We start from the raw sequence: 20943 nt of genomic DNA on the forward strand, positions 1-20943 counted from the left end.
TTTTGGTGACAAGCAGCCGGTTGAGAGTGGGCATGAGTCTATGCCATGGCTAGAAGAGTCCAGCGAAGATAGAGCAGAACTGAAGTGCCATGGAGGATACCCAGTCCAGACCCCATTCATCCCACTCCACATACTCGCAGAGGACTGAGGATGGAGCATCCGCGCTGGGAAATCATGTTGAAGTAGGGTTCAAAAGTTAAACTTCCCCACTGTATTTTGTTTTTCAGACAGTACTTAATGAATATTGATCAAAAAAACGTGGTTGTTCACTCTATTGAGGTCGAACAGGAGACATGTTGTAGTTACGTATCCTCAAATTTTATCCCGAGCCTTTAAGGACAGTTATTATTATCATTAACAAACAAAATGCGGAACAGTGCGGTGGTTCGTTCACATTCAAATATGAATATGAAAATATATAACTTAAGAATAATTCACTCAAAAATAAGAATATTTCATCTCTGTAGGTCCATACAATGCAAGTGAATAGTGGCCAGAAATTTGAAGCTCCAAAAAGCACATAAAGGCAGCATAAAGTTATCCATATGACTCCAGTGGTTAAATCTATATCTTCTGAGACAATATGATAGGTGTGGGTGAGAAAAGAGCAGCATTTAAGTCCTTTTTTACTATAAAGCTCCACTTTCGACCAGCCCTGCTATGTGCGTTCACGGGAAGAGGGAATTTTTCTTTAGTTTTTTGTTTTTGGCAATTCGCATTCATCGTGTATATCGCCACCTACTGGGCAGGGAGGAGAAAGAAAAGAAAGATGTAAGGGAAAGGAAAATAATAAATGAATAATATTTGCACAACAGCCCAGCAGGTGGCAATATGCACAAAGAATGCGAATGGCCAAAAAACAAAAGAAGAACTTGTTCCTCTCATGAATGTGCATAGGTGGGCTGGTCCAAAGTAGAGATTTATAGTAAAAAAAGGACTTAAATAGGACTATGTTTCTCACCCACACTTATCACTTTTGAAGATATGGATTAAACCACTGGAGTCGTATGGATTACGTTTATGCTGCCTTTATATGCTTTTTGGAGCTTCAAAGTTCTGGCCACCATTTACTTGCATTGAATGGACCAATAGAGCTGAGATATTCTTCTAAAAATCTTCATTTGTTTTCTGCAGAAGAAAAAAGAAAGTCATGCACATCAGGCATGGCATGAGGATGAGAAAATGATGAGAGAATTTTCATTTTTGGGTGAACTATTCCTTTAAGGCCTCCTGACATTTATAACTATTTGATAGTTTACATTTGCTAACTATCTGATACATTTATGAATGATAATAATAATGTAATACTGCAGGGATTTTCAGACTTTACAGACCAAGGGTCCCCCCATCCAGACTCTCAGCCAATCCAAAGATGGCCATTATTATAAAGTTAAATTTTCTTGGTAACACTTTATCAAAACTTTCATTTATAACATGAATAGTATTACCTCATATGATTAACAGATTATTAATGTATCACATTTAGAAATAAATGTAGAAATATAAATAATATTTTATACTTTTAAGAGCAATCCTATATGTTTTATATTTCTGTCCATGGACCCCCCTGGTTGAAAAGCCTGGTAGTAGTGTAATGATATGATGTAATATTTTAAATGAAGTTTTTTTGTTAGGGTTGCTTCAAGGTTATTTTGTTGATAGGAGGTTCCCTACTAATTTGTATATAAACAGACGCTCAGTGTATACCATCAATGTTTCAATCATAATTTTTCAAATGTAAAAATTTGAAGTAGCTTAGTTGTTAAAGATTTATGTTGGTAACTCAAAGGTGGTAGGTTCAAACCCCAAAGTGCAAGCCATGAATTTTACCACATGCAAACACATGTCAGTGTATCCAGTGTATTGTAAGCTGCATTGGATAAAAACAATATCAAATTCTGGTTTTGAATTAAGGTCACTTAATCTCTCTTCACTCTTCAATTCCTTCTGCAGCATCACCTTACTGTCAATCGGGCAGTCCTGGTGGTTGCCAAGCGCTCAGAAAGTCCCAATCCGAGTATGACCGAAGAGACAATCTACATCCCTCGAACAGTGTCTTCAGTAGATGCGTGCACCAACACAGAACCTCCTTACGAATGCTGCCCATGGCTACGCAGAGTATACTCGTGCCCACCCCGAGGCTTGCTGGCCACAATAATCACCAAAGGTTTGAACTGAGTCAGTAATCTTCTAAAGCTTCCTTATGTTTTAACCTCACTGGAGACATGTGAGACTAACCTGATGGTGGAGATTGCATTACTGTACCAAATGTATCATGTTAGTATTTCAGTCTCCACTTTCACTCTTGCAGTGATAAACATGATGTACAAATATTTGATTGTTCTTTTTCCCTTTGCAGTGACCATGGCTGCAGTGCTCTTTGGGGTGGTGTGGTCCATTACAGAGAAGGAATGCCTTCCGGGCGGGAACCTCTTTGGCATTGTGACCCTGTTCATCTGTTCTGTGGCTGGAGGAAAACTGTTTGGACACATCCGCTTTCCAAACCTGCCTCCATTACCTCCTCTTCTTGGTAGAAACCATTTGTGAATATAATGTAGTAAGCAAATAATGACTATGTTTGGAATAGAATATAAGTCTTCTGCTTATAGCATATGGCACAGTATAAACTGTATTCTGGTTACTATTTATGCAAAAAGAATGTGAAACAGTACTATCAATGAGTAATGGAACAGACTTAAAATCTTGGTTAATATTTCTGGTTTATTCATCACTCTGGAATAGTGTTGGGTTTAATCTTAGTACAAAGTAATTAGTTACAGTAATCTAAATACTTTTTAGTCAAAAAGTGGTGTAACACATTATAATTTTAATGCATGTAACCAGATTCCAGTTACTGACTTTCAATCATGTTAATTACTTTTAATCAGGGACAAAAACAAAATGTATTTCTTTTTGGTTTGTTCTGAGCGGAAACTGTATTTTTTCGGTCTATTTCAGTCATTCTGCAGCCTCCTTTCCAATTGGTAACCAGTTAGAATGAAATAAAAGATAGTTAATAACATTCTTTTTTTTAAAATAAAGTACTCTGTGCTAAGGGTGGGTGATATACCAGTTGCAGTTTTGCCAGATATGGCAAGAGAACGGGACATGGTCTGGAGAAACAAGGCACTGGCCTCACCCAAAATAAGCATTTCATACAGTAGCCTATATAAAATAGCATCTTTTCAATAAATGTATTTATTTTTTTTAATCCCCTTTTCTCCTAATTTGGAATCCCCAATTCCCACTACTTAATAGGTCCTCATGGTGGTGCGGTTACTCACCTCAATCCGGGTGGTGGAGGACAAGTCTCAGTTGCCTCCGCTTCTGAGACAGTCAATCTGCGCATCTTATCACGTGGCTCTCTGTGCATGACACCGCGGAGACTCACAGCATGTGGAGACTTATGCTACTCTCTGCGATCCACGCACAACTTACCACGCACCCCATTGAGAGCGAGAACCAATAATAGTGACCACAAGGAGGTTACCGCATGTGACTCTACCCTCCCTAGCAACCGGGCCAATTTGGTTGCTTAGGAGACCTGGCTGGAGTCATTCAGCATGCCCTGGATTCGAACTCGCGACTCCAGGGGTGGTAGTCAGCGTCGATACTTGCTGAGCTACCCAGGCCCCCCAATAAAAGTATTCTTAATATTAAATATATCCCCAAAAATATTTAAAGAGCACCTATTATGGTTTTTCAAATATTACCTTTCATGTAGTGTGTTATATAGCTGTTTGTGAATGTAAAAAAGTCTGCAAAGTTTCAAAAATCAAAGTGCACGACAAATGGAGTTATTGACTCCCAAAAGAAAGAACCGATTCTGAACACCTGAAACGAGTCGTTATTAATTCCAGACTTACTTCCTGTACTAACCTGCGTAATTTGGTAACAAAAAACCCGCCTCTGGTCTTCATAGGCTGCTCGCGAACATCTTTGACCCGCCCTCAAATACTACACCAAGCATCAAATTTGTATTTGCATCGTATCAAACAATAGTTCAGTGAAGGATTGGAAACAACTGAGAAATGTACTTCTTACTTTAATATTTTTTCTTGCATTTGGATTAATTGTGCATGTATATGTAGTATTTATACATAGTTGTTAAAAAGGCCTTCATTCAGAGAATGCGACGTCCACAACGTGCAGTTAGGCAAAGAAATGTGTGATGCAGTGGTTTCCGTCAGGATCAAAGCACATGCTTATCATGTTCTACTATAAAGAGTAAAGCCCAATATGTAGCCCCATATAGTATTTGGTTTCATATATATATATATATACACACACACACACACACACACACACACTACCGGTCAAAAGTTTTGAAACACTTACTCATTCTTTATTATAATCTTTTATTTATTTTATTTTTTTCACATTTTAGAATAATAGTAAAGTCATCAAAACTATGGAATAACATAAATGGAACTATGGGAATTATGTTGTGACTAAACAAAATCCAAAATAAATCAAAACTGTTATATTTTAGCATCTTCAAAGTACTCACCCTTTGCCTAGAATTTGCAGACATGTACTCTTGACATTTTCTCAACCAACTTCTTGAGGTATCACCCTGGGATGCTTTTTAAACAGTATTGAAGGAGTTCCCATCTATGTTGAGCACTTATTGGCTGCTTTTCTTTATTATTTGGTCCAAATCATCCATTTGAAAAACTTTTTTATTTATTCATTTTTTTTATTAAATTATTATTACATTTTAGTTTTATAATGAAATAAATTAATATGGTGGCATAATTATATTTTTGTCTACAAAACTAATTTCAAACATTTAAGCATGCACCTTCAGATCAAAAGATTTTTAAGATTATGAGAAACATTTCAGTCAAGTGACCCCAAACTTTTGAACGGTAGTGTGTGTGTGTGTGTGTGTATATACAGTATATATATATATATATATATATATATATATATATATATATATATATATATATATATATATGGAACGTTATTAACCGCTTACCAGCATTTGAAAATTACTTTTTCACTCTGGAACAATTGAAAGGGACTTTGTTCCTGTTTTCGGTTACATTCTGGAAAAAAAAGAATAATAATTTCCTGTTTTCAGTTTTGTTCCATGAATGTTTGTTTAGTCACTGCTTTTAAGTAAATTACTTGGGTTACACATACTGTATTTCTAAAAATTATTAATGTAGAATACATTTTAAACTTAAATTATGTTCATGTGTATGTCTGTTTGTGTTTCTGAGACAGCTGAAGGGACAGGGATATGAACAAGGAGAAAATATAGTGATCATTTTGAATTTGTTGATCGGAAAAACAAAACTGTGAAAATTGTTTTAGAAAATAACTTAGTAAAGTAAAAGTAGAAAGTAAAAAGTAAGTTAGTGAAGTAATATGTAATGTTATTCCTTTTGAGTAGTGTAATCTAGGGCTGCAACGGTACACAAAATTCACGGTTCGGTACATACCTGGTTTTGGGGTCACGGTTCGGAACAGTTTCGTTTACAGCAGGGAAAACAAAGAATCTTTCTTTAAGTTATTTAATTTAAAAACACAGTGACTGATTGGCAACAATTCTTATTGTGAAGGCTCATTTATACATGACTGCACTATGCATGTATCTTCAACAATATTACAATACAAAACTTAAGAACCTCTTATATGCACATTGATTAAAAACATAAAAAATAATAAAGGTAAAAAAAGTGCAATTATAATTGTAACAAAATTAAAACTTTAGCAGTGCAGATTTCTGTCTTTTTCCTTTCAGCTCACCACTTGTACTTATCCCTCAATTATAAGTACTCCTATTGCGTCTGTTATCGTTTTAGCTCTGTCTGAGCTTTCAGCGAGAGGCTGCTTGAACGCAGTTGCACAGGCTGTTCAGAAATGTAAGCATAGTTCTAGCAGGAAGATCTCGGGATTCATTCATCAGGCATCACATTAGGGCTGGGCGATTTGACGATGTAATCGGATATCGACGATAGCTTACAAAGATCCCGATGCTGAATGCGAACAGATGATGATCGACAATATTGGTAAATGGCAAAACCATGGATCTGGGAAGTCGCCAAATATATTAAACAGTGGCCAGGGAGTGAAACTAGCACCTGCCACCCACAAAATACGACGAGGCTGAATCCAGTTTGCAAGCTCCTCATCCAAATGTATTTCATGCGCAGGTAATTTTGCTCATCTACGCGCAACAGGTGGGCGACCCAGAAGACATTCCGGAGTGACACATGACAAGAAATATGGTTGCTCACAAAGACATGTGCTTGAAGAAACACACTTTATTATATTTTTAGACAGACAAAAGAAAAGCCATCAATGCTTGTGTCTGATTCGCTGTTTGTTCAGAGGCTTGCAGCACAAGTCTGTAAAGAGTTTTCACTCTTTTTTTTTTTTTTTTTTCTGTTTTATTCATCTGAAAAGTATTTGCAAGAATAATGTTGTCTATGAGAATGCTGCATATTACCTCCGATCATCTCGGGAGGTGCTGCGGGTTTAGTTCACTTTATTTCCACACGGTTAGCAAGCATTGTGAACGCAACTCTGCAGGTTCAGTAATATATATCTTTGTATTAAAGAAACAAAGATGAAAGTAATTAAATCATAAAGTAATGCAAGACACGTTCATCTTGAACCTAAAATTTTGTTTTCTTTTCTTTTCTTTAGGCAGCATGAACTGTATTACCAAAACACAATACAAACACAAATTCGATAAGAACACACATTTGGCAGCATTATTTTGGGAACACAAGGGAATTTATTTGGCTTATTTATTTTTATTATTATTGTCATAACAAACAGTTCTTGCAAACAGTTTTCTGATGAATGAAACACAGAAAAAAAAAAAGAGTGATAACTCTTTACATATGCCTGTTCCATGAGACAGACTCGCATTGCACGCCTCTGAATAAACAGCGAATCAGACACTCGCATTGAAGGCTTTTCTTTTGTCTGTTCTTAGAAATATAATAAAATGTGTTTCTTCAAGCATGTGTCTTTGTGTCTAACAGCATTTCTTGTCATGTGTCACTATGAGATGTCTTACAGGTCGCCCGCCTGTTGCGGGTAGATGAGCAAAATTACCCATGGATGAAATACTTGCATTTGGACGAGGAGCTTGCAAACTGGATTCAGTCTCTTCGCATTTGGCGGGTGGCGGGTGCTAGTTTCACAACCTGGGCTACTGTTTAATATATTTGGGGATTCCCCAGATCCATGGTTTTGCCATTTCCCGATATTATCGATCAATGTCTGTCAATGAGTGTCGCAATTGGCATCAGGATATTTGTAAGATATCGTCGATATCCGATTACTTTGTCCTATCGCCCAGCCCTACTACACTGAAAGATTAAGAGTAGTATGATAGTATGTTTTGCACTGTGAGAAAAGATTGTCTTGTCTTGGGTAATGTAAAGTGAACCCTTTCTTACTGGTATGTGGACAATGTGTATCTTTTTTTTTTTTGGCCCAGCCAAAAGACATTTTTCAACAGGTCTGCTGTAGCGTGCAACAGTCAGGTTCTGGAAGTAAAAATCCCATTCATTTTTTCCATAGACTAATTGATTTTAACGATAACTTGTAAACCTTTAAAGACAGACCTACTGTGAGCTCCTAGGTTGTTAATCCATGATATATGCTTCTGTTGAAACCATTAGTCAGCATTATTTCAACTTCACTTTTAAAAATCACGTATAGTAGCAGATGTCCTGTTGAACAACTACACTACCCATGGTACAGCAGTGAAAGATCCACTAATCAGAGAATTGCGGCCATGCAAGCCTGAGAAAAAAGCCCGGAAGAGACCGCCCACTTTCATGACCCACTCTGAGTGATGCATTAGAGTAGGTCTTCCTTCACCCTCAAACTAATTTATTAGTATATATTGGAATATTTTGCAATAAACTTAAAATATATTGTTTTTCTATGTAGCAAATCCCTTAGTTCTGTGGAATGAGGAAATGGGAGATGGAGTACTTTGTTCCAAAATACAGTTTGTATTCAACACAAAATCTTTGCTTTTCAGCAGAACACTCCCAAACGCACACACACAGCTGGATGCTCAGCTCTCTCTTTCGTCTGCCGCCGTCTCCTCCCCTTTTATCTCCGTGTCACAGCTCACAGGGAAAACAAACAGGATTTAGCACAGGTGTAAATCCTTAACCATTCAGCTTGCACGGACCTCACTCTCCACAGATCGGCGCTCAATCACACCCCCACCTCCACATATCCCCACTGCCAAACTCAGGCTGGGGAACCATCCAGCCTGCCACCGACTCCCCCCCATTCCGAGAGAGAAAATCGACCACAACCATCTGCTCCCCCAACCCCCTGTTTGGCACATCCGTCTGTAACAAAAAAGGGAGAGAGATGTCAGGGAATGCAAGAGTGGTCTGCCACAGAGTGCAGCTTTCATTTGTGTAAACGCCTGTTGGCATGGCTCCGTCCACTGGTCTGGGTCTGGTGTTCCCTTTTTAGTGAGATCAGTCAGCGGGCTGGTGACATCCGAATATTTAGGTACAAACCTACGATAATAGCCAGCCAGCCCCAGGAACTGTCTCACCTCCTTTTTGATCTTGAGTCTCAGACAAGCCGCAATAGCTGCTGTTTTATCAATTTGGGGATGCACTTGTCCATGACCCAAGTGGAAACCCAGATACCATAATTCCACCCATCCAATTGCACACTTCCTCGGATTCACTGTGAGTCCTGCCCATCTCAGCAATCTCAGGATGGCCCTCAGATACTGGATATGCCGCTGCCAATCATTGCTATAAATAATAATATCATCCAGGTAGGTAGTGGCATATGCAGCGTGCGGGTGGAGAATTTTGAACATGAGTCGCTGAAACGTCGCCGGGGCCCCAAACAAACCAAACGGAAGGGTAACAAATTGGTGTAAGCCATATGGAGTGGAAAAGGCCGTTTTTATCTCAGGACATGGGAGTCAAGGGGATCTGCCAATATCCCGTCTTTAAATCCAGTGTCTAATAAAAGCGAGCCGCACCTAACCGATCGAGCAGTTCGTCAATGTGAGGCATTGGGTACGTGCCGAATTTAGACACTATTAACGGTTCTATAGTCCACACAAACCGGACTGTCCCGTCGGAATTCAGTACCAAAACCACCAGGCTGACCCAGTCACTGTGGGACTCCTCGATCACACCCATATCGAGCATGGCCGTGAGTTCCTCCCGGACCACTTTTTTCTTGTGTTCTGATAACCGATAGGGGTGGAAACGTACCACCACTCCTGGAGTCGTCTCAGTGTGTTGTTCTATGAGGTTTGTATGACCGGGTAGAGACGAAAGCACGTCGGAAAACTCCTTTTGCAACCGGGCATCCTCATTGACTTGGGATGGTGAGAGGTGGTCTCCACAGGGAACTGGGGTGGTTTGATGGGTGGTTTTTGATTCCACCTCCAGACCTAACTCTGCCCTCTCTGGGACGACCGTCGCCAAAGCCATGGGTACCACCTCTTTCCACAGTTTTAAGAGATTCGGGTGGTAAATTTGCCGTGCTCCGCCTCTATCCGATAGTTTTACCTTATAGTCAACTTCCCCAACTCGCCGTGTGACCTCAAAAGGCCCTTGCAACTTGGCGAACAATTTAGAGCTCGACATGGGTAATAACACGAGGATCTTATCTCCCTGTGAGAATTCCCGTAGCTGAGTGCCCCTGTTATACAGCCGGGACTGCTGTTCCTGGGCCTGGAGCAAATGTTCCTGTGTTAGTTGCCCCAATGTGTGGAGTTTTGCTCTCAGGTGCAGAACGTATTGAATTTCGTTCTTACTCTCTGAAAGTCCCTCCTCCCAATTTTCTCTCAGAACATCCATCCTCCTCCAGTGATGCCGGACGGTGGCACTGGACCCACTCTGCCGTTCCCTTCGGCAGATGGTCGAAAAACTGTTCCAGCACCACCAGGTTGATGACTCTATCAGCGCTGTAGGGCTTTACTGGTTGTTTAGATCAGTGTTACTATCAGAAATAATTAATAATTATTTCTTTAGTTATTAATTAATATTTAAATAAATGAATTGAATCTAACTCATTAAAACCTCATATGGGGCTCCAGTAAATGTAGTGCGCTACGTTTAGGTGCGGGTTTGGTTATTAGCAATAATTAATAATGATCAAAGACAATTATTAATTATTAAAATCAATAGAACATTGATGAGAATCAAAGTTAGCTTTTTTAATCCTTTAAATCAACAATTATCAAAGATAATCACCAATCAATAACATCTATGATACATTAATTAAAATTAACACTAGCTTATTGATCCTTCAAAATCATCAATCATCAAAGATAATTATCAATGATCAAAAATCAATAGAATATTAATAAGGATTAACATTGACGGGGCACCACCCTGGAATCAGGGACTAATAACTTGATAGTATAACAGTCTCGATATTAGATTGTTTTCTTAGGAAAATCGACATCCGAAGAATATCGATTTATGGGAAAAAAAACAATGAATGAAGGCTTGAATCTGAGCACTGACATCCCGTCAGCATGACACAGGTGTATGCAAAACAAACCAAAACACTTCTCTTTGTAATATAACAAAGTTTATTTATGCAGTAATATCAATTAATACAATGCAGTCAATAAACTTCCGACTTACAACTACAAACTAAACAGTGATATGATTAGATATGGAAATCAAAATAATCCTATAACACATGAGGGTGAGTGTGTGTGTGTGTGTGTGTGTGTGTGTGTGTGTGTGTGTGTGAGTGTGTGTGTGAGTGTGTGTGTGTTAGTACGAGAGAGAGAGAGAGAGAGAGAGAATTAAGTGACGGCCCCAAAGCCGATTTCACGATTGTGGGAGAGAAAGCAGCTGTTAGTTTATCACTCAGAGACGCAGTGGACGGCTCGTAAACCGTCCCGCAGTCTTTGATTCTTTAATGGATAAACTCAGTTTGCCGGTCTCACCCGCGATGTCGGAAATGCACAACAGTCCAATGTGGTTGGACTACAATACAGCAAATCAAATTCGTGATAATTAATACCCTGTGTATTAATAATGAGCAGACATGGCGGTCTGTAAACTGTACAAGCAATAACCTTGATACACAAGAATAACACACTATAATATTCTGTCTTTGCCCAGACGTAAACCTCTCACTTGAATCGCATGAGGATGCAGAATGTGTGAGGCCGTTTCCTCACTCTGTCGGCGGGCGGTACGGCTGCTGATTCTCGGCAGGCTGGCGGAGAAATCAGCGACGTTGACTTGATTGAAGATGGAAGAGAAATCTTTTCTCGCTTCACTTCTGCAGGCAAACGGATGAAGATGCGGATTGCTCGGCGGTCTCCTTCGGATCCGTTAGAGTGTTCGGTGGAACACAGAGTAATCTCAACTCGTCCAGCGAGATGGAGATTGTATGGCCACAGTTTCAAGTCGGACGTTACTTCCTTGTGCCACAAGGCTGCACCTGAGAGCAGCGATGAGCTGCGTCTACGCACGGCGAGCAAAGTTGCTGGAAGCAAATCCCGGAAGCATTTCAGAGGTATTTCTACTCCTGATGATGTCATGGTTGAGGTGCGTTCTGTCGTGTGCCTCATCCAATAGGAGTTGAGAGTTCGATCCTTAGAGAGCAAGGCTTCATGGGATTTGTAGTCTGTTTTGGACTCCTTTTGTTTGATTTTGGTGCGGTTTTTATCAGTAAGATTTATGACTTATTTGGGGGCCTGAGTTAGGTTTTACGACTGTGTTAGGCCTGCTTTTGTCTTCTATCTGAATACATGAGGCCCAACAGCGCCGTGGTCTTCAGCCAGCAACCACCTCCAACAGGTGTCACGAAGCTGTTGGGTGAAGGCATACGGGCGGCCGGACTCACCAAATTTCAGTGCCCGGAAGCACTGATGGTGCTGTTCGGGGTTACGGCCAACCCGTTGCAGGATGGCTTGTTTCAGGTCTGAGTACTCCAGCAGAATCACGACAGATTCTGTTGTGACGCAAGCTGAGCCTCCCCCGACAACAGTGGCGACAGATGGACCACCTACTGTGCTCGGGACCACCCCGACGACTCCGCGGCATGTTCGGACAGTTCTGTAAAGGCTTCGGGTTCGTCCTGTGGACCCATTTTCGCCAGCGTGATCTGAGGCACAGCAGGCGTGATCGGTGTCGCTGCTGGAGTACCCCCCTGTGGCAGCAAGCTCCGGATCACCTGTCGGTCTTCCGCCTGGGCTTGCATCAGGGCCTGGAACCGTTGTTCCTGTTCCGACCGCAGCTCCAGTAGGACCTGATGTTGCATCTGGTGAATGATAGCGAGGGTTTAGACAATCTCGGCTAGCGGCGAGGACTCCATGACGGCAATCTTCCTCGTTTAGGTTTCAGCACCACTGCAGCAAATTCCTTAGTTCTATGGAATGAGGAAGTGGGAGATGGCATACTTCATTCCAAAATACAGTCTTTATTCAACACAAAATCTTTGCTTTTCAGCAGAACGCTCCCAAATGCACACACATACAACTGGAAGCTCAGCTCACTCTCTCGTCTGCCACCGTCTCCTCCCCTTTTATCTCTGTGTCACAGCTCACTGGGAATACAAACAGTTGTTAGCACAGGTGTAAATCCTTAACCACTCAGCTTTCCCAGACCTCACTCTCCACAGATCAGTGCTTGATCATACCCCCGCCTCCACACTCTACTTATAATCAACAACCTAAAATCAAGTTTTATATATTTTCATTGGCTTTTGTCCAATTATGTCATTCGCAGTGGTTCATGGGACTGATGTCGTGCCCTCACGAAAGATGGTAAGTACACAGTGTTGTAACTTTGTCTTTTTATCCAATTTTCAAATATTTGAAGGATTTTTTGAAAGTCAATGGGAAAAATGAATGGAAAAAATACTTCTGGAACGGACACTGTTGAAAAAGTGGACAGGGACTGTTGCGCTCTATTGAGGTCCAATTAAATATATTGTGGCGGGAAATAAAATGGCCTTCTCTGAACCATTGCTTTGTTTTTCGTGTTGTAGGTTTAGAAATAACAGTTCTGGAATGATTGCCAGCATCCTTTTGACACGTATCATTCATGTTACTCACCTATTTTGATTTTGTGTCATTTTCACCACTATGGTTTCCTGGAGACTCAGAGAGTCAAAACAATAAGACTAGGACTGGGCGATATGGCAAAAACAAAATAAAAAATATTTTTTCAAATTTAAGGACGATTTCCGATTTGATTTTACTACATTTAAAGGTATTTTTCCAAAAAAGTAACTCCAACATGATTCAAATAACATGTTGCTTATTAGAATGCAAGGCAACCTGGTTAGAAAAATCTAAGTTTTTTACAAAGGTGTAACAGAAATGCACAAAAAAAAGTGCAACACACAGAAAGTTGTCAACAGCGTAAAATATTTTATAAATTAAAATCTAATTTATTTAAAATAACACTAATGTCCAGAAATAATAGTGTAAAATAAGAAAACTACAAAATACCTCAAAGCCAATTTACATATTATTTTTTTCTAAATCAAGTCCATCTAGAAAGTTGTCTAGAAATCAATATCTAGAAATAGTCATGTTTATCTAGAAAGTATTTTTAGTATATCAATCAATTTGTATGTATAACCATGAACACCTGCAGATAGTCCAGATATCAGAAAAATTTCAGTGTAGTTGAAAACGCAAGAAGCAAAAAGCTCAGTTTAAAATAATAACGTAAGTCAGTGCTGTGAGCACATGGCGCTCTCTAGCGGTACACGCTGAGCAGAGCAGCAAAATGAAATATCACTGTCAAAATGATCTCTTCGATTCCTAAATGTTGGCTATAAGTGCAGGACATTTGAAACACGTCACAGATCAAAGCAATAATAAGCTATCTATCTGAATCGTGTTAAAAGGAGATGTGGATGATTCTCCCATTTATATCCTATCCATTATATGATTTGATATGAAGCGCCCATAACTGTCACGTATGTTCTAACACTTTATTATAATCATACATTTCTGTTGACATCTTAGAAAATGTAGCTTAGTGCTTCATGACTTACACAAATTACACAGAACATAGTTATTGTTTGAGTAAGCCGGTGTAAACATGCATGATGGACGAAGTCTACCTACAGTCACACTGTACAATCGTACTGGTAATATTACCAGTTTTTATATCGGTCTCCGTGCTATTAACCCATGTTACATCGCACGTATTTCCTGTTTACATATATACGTGTTCAGTTTATCAGATTGAGGGCGGCATTCAGCCATTGGTGGATTGACAGTGTATCCAACTACAGCATCTGATAATATTTTATGCAAAACCTTGATTCCACGATTTAAAAAAAAAAAAAAAATTCTGTCTTATCATATTAGGAAAAATAATCCCATTATGTTTCACTGTGCATGGTAGTGAAAACACTTAACTGGTTGCTTAGAAAATAACCTTGACTTAATCATGATTTAGCTCTGTCTCTATCTAGCTAGTCTCACTAGTCTTTTCACGCAGGCTATTGGCATAAATTCTGGTCCAGTTTGCAGTTTATTCTAGCCCTCCAATTAAACAGAAAGGGGCTCTCTGACCAGCTTGTAAAGCTGACAAAGCCAACATACTGTTATTCTACAAACTTGGTTTAGGGTTTTTTCGAAATCCGTAAACTGAGACCAAAATTTCTAACACTAACTGCTCCTAGAGCTTTCAAGCTACCAAACCTGGTACAGACATTCAGACTGTTCTGGAATATTGTGCTATGTTTTTTTCTAACTGATCTGAGTCATGGTTTTCATACAGTAGGCGATCAAATATCAGGAAAATTGCCATAGACTTACACCCTGTGAACTGCAACTGTCAATAAATTCAAATGTAAACAAACCCACAAAAGGCCTTTGATCTGCTTTAAGTTGCTCTCTTTGTATCTATCTCTCTCTAGCTTTAGACCTAATTCATGCTAGTGCCATCTTTGATTTTTACTGGGAATGACAACAAGGCTGTGAGGGATAGATTTATCATCTCTTCAATGGCATGAATGGTAAAAAAAGATGTATAAAGCTCCAAGATTTTCCACAACTTATGTTGTCTGGAGTTCTTTGTATACTGAATGTTCGTGGATAGATGTTTTATCAGTATTTTGTCTGCAGAATGATCCAAAAACACTTTAAACTGCAGTACAGCCCATTGAAGAGACTATACGTATATCCCTCACACCCTCATTGTCATTCCCATTATAAATCAAAGATGGCGCTAACGTGAATAAGGTCTATGTGGTTTATTTGACTATCTATGTGACTTAAGTCTGAACATCTAGCTAGTTAGCTAGATGGTGGTTTGTCTTTATGTAATGTCTGTGTAACTATCAATTTTCAAACTTTTCAAACTAGTTTAAACTTTCAGACATGGCTTTGTTATAGGTGCACTCAGCGATTCCTGAGAAACACTGTTATTCGAACTCAACTGCCAAAATAAACACACCCCTCCCTTCAGTGCTCCTTTGGAAGCTCTGCCCTCGACTTATCATAATCCTTCTTTTTTAGTTTATATTTGTCTGACCTTTTGCTCTTGGTCTGTTTCTCAGCCATTTGTCCTCCTTGGAGTTTAGAAAGTTCGCATCAGCCAGATTTGCCGTCACTCTTCTAATGAATTTCCCACTCGCTTTGCCCCCACCTCCTATCCTGTGCACGCGCAAGAACCACCCCCTGTTGCAGATTGGCTGGAGTAGTGTTGTGTGGATCGGCCCGATCCACTTTGTTTTTGTCCCATTTACAGAGCCAGGGCTGTGTACAAATACTAGATTTTTTTTCAGCCCACACACAGAATGGACAGATAGCAGACTATGAGGAGATATTTGCAGAATTTGACAAAAAGCATATTGGATTAGAATTACTGAGTGCACCTTTAAGTCAGCATCAAGCATTTTTGAAGGGCGTTTCTGACAGAGGGTCAGAATGAGTGTGAAAAATGATCATATTTTACAAATATATGAAATTTTTTTGTAAAAGAAACTTGACCAATATTACAAATGAACCTCAAGGGGAAAAAAGCATGTCATGACCCCTTTAAAAAATCTCTGTTGGGGTCTTAGTCTGATGCTGTTCACCAAGTAGTCTGTTGTCTATTGTTGAGTTAACAACAACTTTCTTTTGCAACTGAAACCGTTAAAAGGTTGAGTCATTTTTCTCTTAATTATTAACTAATGTCTGATTTGATGTTTTATGATTGTGTTGACTTGAATGCTCTCTTACCAAAGCAGCAAACTGACCTTAGCTGTGAAGTTCCCCAACTGACCACACTTAAAAAAAAACTGACTGTTGTTTATGCCCTAGCAAGTGTAAAACTAAATTGAAACAATTTTTGTACTTAATTTTCCTCACAGCTCATAGATAAAATGCCTGCGTTGTTTAGAAGTGTTACTGATACATCACTGTTATTTTGTAACTGTAGAGTGGTCAGTTTCACCATCAATGTGAGAAAACTGTAATGAATAACCAGGGGATTCCTGTTTTTTGTTATTTCTGTTATTCAGTTTCTTTATTTCTCCATGTGTGTCTGCAGGCATGCTGCTGGCAGGCTTTATCCTCAGAAATATCCCTGTGGTGACAGATGCGGTTTACATTGATGTTAGATGGTCTGCCTCTTTGAGGAACATAGCTCTTGCTATCATTCTGGTCAAAGCTGGGCTGGAATTAGACAGCAAGGTATTCAACTGGTTCGAGCCCTTTAAAGTTACAGCAAACATACAGTAGTACCAAAAAAGCATTTGGACTTAAGCCACACTTAACAATACTGTACATGTGTTGTCACTGCATTAGATAACAAAGGATCAAACCAAGTGGTATTTATTTTAAAATAACACACTTTTCAAGCAAAACTTTTCATAAAAACAAGTTTGTTAGGTGCTAAATTATAAAATAAAAGTGAACATAATATAGGGAAACATATTGTCCAAAGTTAATGTGATGAAGTACACTTGTGGTTACTCTGTTCGAGAAGAACTGACTTTATACATCCACTAAATATGGTCTGGGGACTAGGGCTGCAACAACTAATTGATAATTATTGATAATGGAAATCAACAACAACGAATTTCATTATTGATTAGTTGGATATTTGCGCTAAGCACGGAGAAGCCCCGTCATTGATGTCACTTTACAGCTCAGTGAAAAATGTGTCAAATGATGAAACACATTTGAAAGACAACAGAGACAAGTTGAAGCGGAACAAACACTACCCAAATTGTCCAACACAAGAGAGCACTTTACAAACATTTCAAAGAGCATAATAAGCATACAGTTTAATGAGGACCGGTTGCTGAATCAGGTAGCCTACATTGACAGAGGGCATGTGCTGTTTGATGCTCGAGAGTTGTTTCTCTCCAGTTTGTTTTTACCACAAGCGAGTATCTGTTAAACGTGAATGAGTGAACGAGCGTGCGCATCCACATCAATCAAACCGATCGCAATGGAGAAAGGGAGCACAGTCATTTGGATTAAAGTGTGCAACATCATACCATGATTTCAGTTTCAATGTAATCAATTGTGCAGCTCGTGCAATACATTGAGCAATGTTTAGCATGAGAGTAAATCTCAACAGGGTTTAGATGACTGTACTATATTAAACTGTATATAATGTTGAATATAATATATAATATTGCTAACGGTCCAGATATTTTAAAGTCCTCCTGATAATGCCAAATGCAATGTCTGATTTCACTCGTAAATTTATACCATTGCAAATTTTATTTTTCTGGATAAGCAAATAGTTTAGAGACAATACTATTCTAAAACCTACAATATTATTTTAAAATACTCAATGTATGTAATCAGTGACAATGTACAAGCATGAGTATATAACATAATTATGGCTGGGCAGAATAATTAATATTTGTATTCTGGTGTCACTATAGCCCTCTGCTGGATTTTTAGTCACACTCCATCCCTGATGAATCATTTTACTCTAGAATTAACAGTACTTTTTGTTAAGTTTTAAAAGTAAAGGAAAGGAACTGCTTTGCATATGTCCTGAAAGTAATAATAATGAATTAAAACTTAATTTTTCATGATTCAGGCTTTGTTCAAAGTTTTGTGAGTAAATAATAATGAATTCAGTACCGTAAATCGAACCAAATCCTTACGCCCTTTATCACTTCTGGGTTTTTTTATTATATTTTAATAAAATACAGGAAATAAAATTAAGCGATTAATCGAAGAAATAATCAAAGATTCATCGATTATCAAAACAATCGTTTGTTGCAGCCCTACTCGGAACGATTTGATTAAAAGAAATTGCATAAAAGATAAGTTAAGTCACTTCTGAGAAACAGTTTTAGCATTATATAGATATTTTATCTAATTCAATGACATCTATACATTTTTAAGTGTGGCTTAAATACTTTTTTGTGTCACTGTAGCTGCTGCCTTGATGTGCCTTGTCCAAAAGTCATGTTTGTTTTTGTTTTGTTTTTTGTTTTTTTTTGGTCCATTTTTATTTCATGAAGACTTTTATGAATAACTGGTCTCAAAGGATTGTTTTGGCTTGATATCATAGTTTAATTTAAAGGTAGACCGATATATCGGTTTTACTGATTAATAGGTGCAGATAGTTGCTTTTTGATAGTTTTGCTTTTTTTCTTTTCATCATTGACACTATTCATCCATATTTTTATCCTCACTTCAATGAATTTATTGTTATTTTGATGAGATGATTAAATGTTCAAAATTGAAGTGAGGGCTTGTAAAGAAAAATGGGACTATATAGAAACGTACCCCGTCAGCACATACATCATGTCTCCAACTGCAAGTTGTGAATAAGTATAAGCGTTATTCCTCATTAAACTTCATCTGGTGAAATACATTTGCTCCATTTGTTAAATAGCCCACTGAAATATAGAGCATTGTAACGGCACCAAGTCTCATTTCTTTTCTTTTTTTTTTTTTTGTAATTTATCCCCTTTTTCTCCCCAATCTTGGAATGCCCAATTCCCATTAATCCATTAATCGTGACCATGAGGAGGTTACCCCATGTGACTCTGCCCTCCCTAGCAACCGGGCCAATTTGGTTGCTTAAGAGACCTGGCTGGAGTCACTCAGCACACCCTGGATTCAAACTCGCGACTCCAGGGGTGGTAGTCATGTCAATACTCACTGAGCTTCCCTGCATCTGGAATTTTGTTAATTTTGGACTCAATATCTCAATATGTCTGCCCGTCATAGTAAGGAAAGATTAAAAAAAATTTGTAACATTTTATAAATCAATTTTAAAAACTATCAGCCAATTAATGAGTTATCAGCCTTTTCCACCACCTCAGTTATCAGTATTGATATCGGTGGACCTCTAGTTTTATTCACTCAGTTAATACCGTTTTTGTGTTTGTGTTTTTATGTTTCAGGCCTTGAGGAAGCTTAAAGCAGTGTGTTTACGTTTGTCCATATTTCCTCTCACCTTTGAGGCAACCACTATGGCCGTGGTCTCCTATTTATTATTGGGTCTTCCATGGGTCTGGGGCTTTATACTAGGGTAATCCAATGTTTCTCGATAAGACAAAAAACCTCTATGAAATGTCTACTGCCAACCTAATTGCATCAAATTTCTGTTTGTTAGCTTTGTTCTTGGGGCTATTTCTCCTGCAGTGGTGGTTCCATCCATGCTGCTTCTACAGAAGCAAGGATATGGAGCAGAGCAGGGTATACCTACTCTTCTCATGGCAGCATGCAGCATTGATGACATCATTGCCATTACCTGCTTCACCACCTGCTTGGGTGTAGCTTTCGCTACAGGTCAGCCAAAAGGCTAAATGCATATAGTGTATTCCTAAAAACCATTAGCAGTGATCCCAGTACCATTTGATATGTTCTTTCTGTCGTCCTCTGTAGGCACAGTGTGGTTAAATGTGCTGAGAGGACCGCTGGAGGTGTTAGGTGGTGTGATTGCTGGTGTGGCGTTAGGATACTTTCTGCATTACTTCCCCAGCAGAGATCAGGTAAGTCCACTTTAAAGGAGTATTCCAGGTTCAATGCAAGTCAAGCTTAATCGACAGCATTTGAGGCATAATGTTCATTATCACAAAAATTCATTTCGACACGTCCCTCTTATTCTTAAAAAAAAATCGGGGTGACAGTGAGGCACTTACAATGGAAGTGAATGGGGGCCAATTTGTGAACGTTAAATTACAAACATTTTCAAAAGTATAGCCACAAGACATAAACAATATGCGTGTTAACATGATTTTAATGTGATAAAATCACTTACTAACCTTTTCTGTGTAAAGTTATAGCCAATTTTACAACGTTACCATGATGATGTATGTCAACAAACCCTAAAATTACTTTAAAAAATAATACAAATGTTTTAACAGAGGAATTAAAGTGAGTGCTTTTATAAAATTATAAGCTTCACATTTCTGCCTTTTGAACCTTCCAAAAATTGGCCCATTCACTTCCATTGTAAGTGCCTCACTGTCACCTCAAATTTGGCTTTTTTTAAAGAAAAGGAGGGATATGTCAAAGTACATTTTTGTGGTAATTAACATTATGCAACAAATGCTGTCGATTGAGATGAACTTGTATTGAGCCCAGAATATTCCTTTCACTTCGTGATTGAGAAATATTCTTGAAGTCAAATGTTTTCAAGTCAGAAATGTATATGAAATTGATCTTCTTCAATGTCAGGTTTGATTGTTGTTGATGATTTCTGTCTTTCGTCGTACAATGCAGGGAAGCCTGGTGCTGAAACGATCCTTCCTGGTGCTAGGGCTGGCTGTGTTTGCTTTGTTTGGCAGTAATGTGGCCGGGATTCCTGGCGCAGGAGGCCTCTGTACACTGGTGCTGACGTTTGTGTCAGGAATAGGATGGGGAAATGCAAAGGTTTGAATCTTCTTCCAAACACACACAGACTTTCCACTGTAGTATCAAAAGGAGCTTTCTTTCATTCTTCCTTCTTTCCTACCTTCCTTCCTTCCCGAATTAATGACTCTTTATTAGCGGTTCTTTTGAATCTA

General features: G+C 38.8%; 1 protein-coding gene across 1 annotated transcript in view; it reads left to right on the forward strand.

The window, feature by feature from the left end:
* LOC127444576 (sodium/hydrogen exchanger 9B2-like) overlaps window positions 1–20943 on the forward strand; it is a 28824-nt gene continuing 7881 nt past the window's right edge. The window contains exons 1-8 of the mRNA XM_051704028.1: window positions 1–182; window positions 1954–2167; window positions 2360–2530; window positions 16503–16645; window positions 19336–19463; window positions 19548–19723; window positions 19820–19926; window positions 20660–20809. Of these exons, the coding sequence (XP_051559988.1) occupies window positions 90–182; window positions 1954–2167; window positions 2360–2530; window positions 16503–16645; window positions 19336–19463; window positions 19548–19723; window positions 19820–19926; window positions 20660–20809 (1182 nt within the window). The 5' untranslated portion in view covers window positions 1–89. The remainder of the gene's footprint in view (window positions 183–1953; window positions 2168–2359; window positions 2531–16502; window positions 16646–19335; window positions 19464–19547; window positions 19724–19819; window positions 19927–20659; window positions 20810–20943) is intronic.

The sequence above is a fragment of the Myxocyprinus asiaticus genome, chromosome 8 (assembly GCF_019703515.2).
Source record: "Myxocyprinus asiaticus isolate MX2 ecotype Aquarium Trade chromosome 8, UBuf_Myxa_2, whole genome shotgun sequence".
NCBI lineage: Eukaryota > Metazoa > Chordata > Actinopteri > Cypriniformes > Catostomidae > Myxocyprinus > Myxocyprinus asiaticus.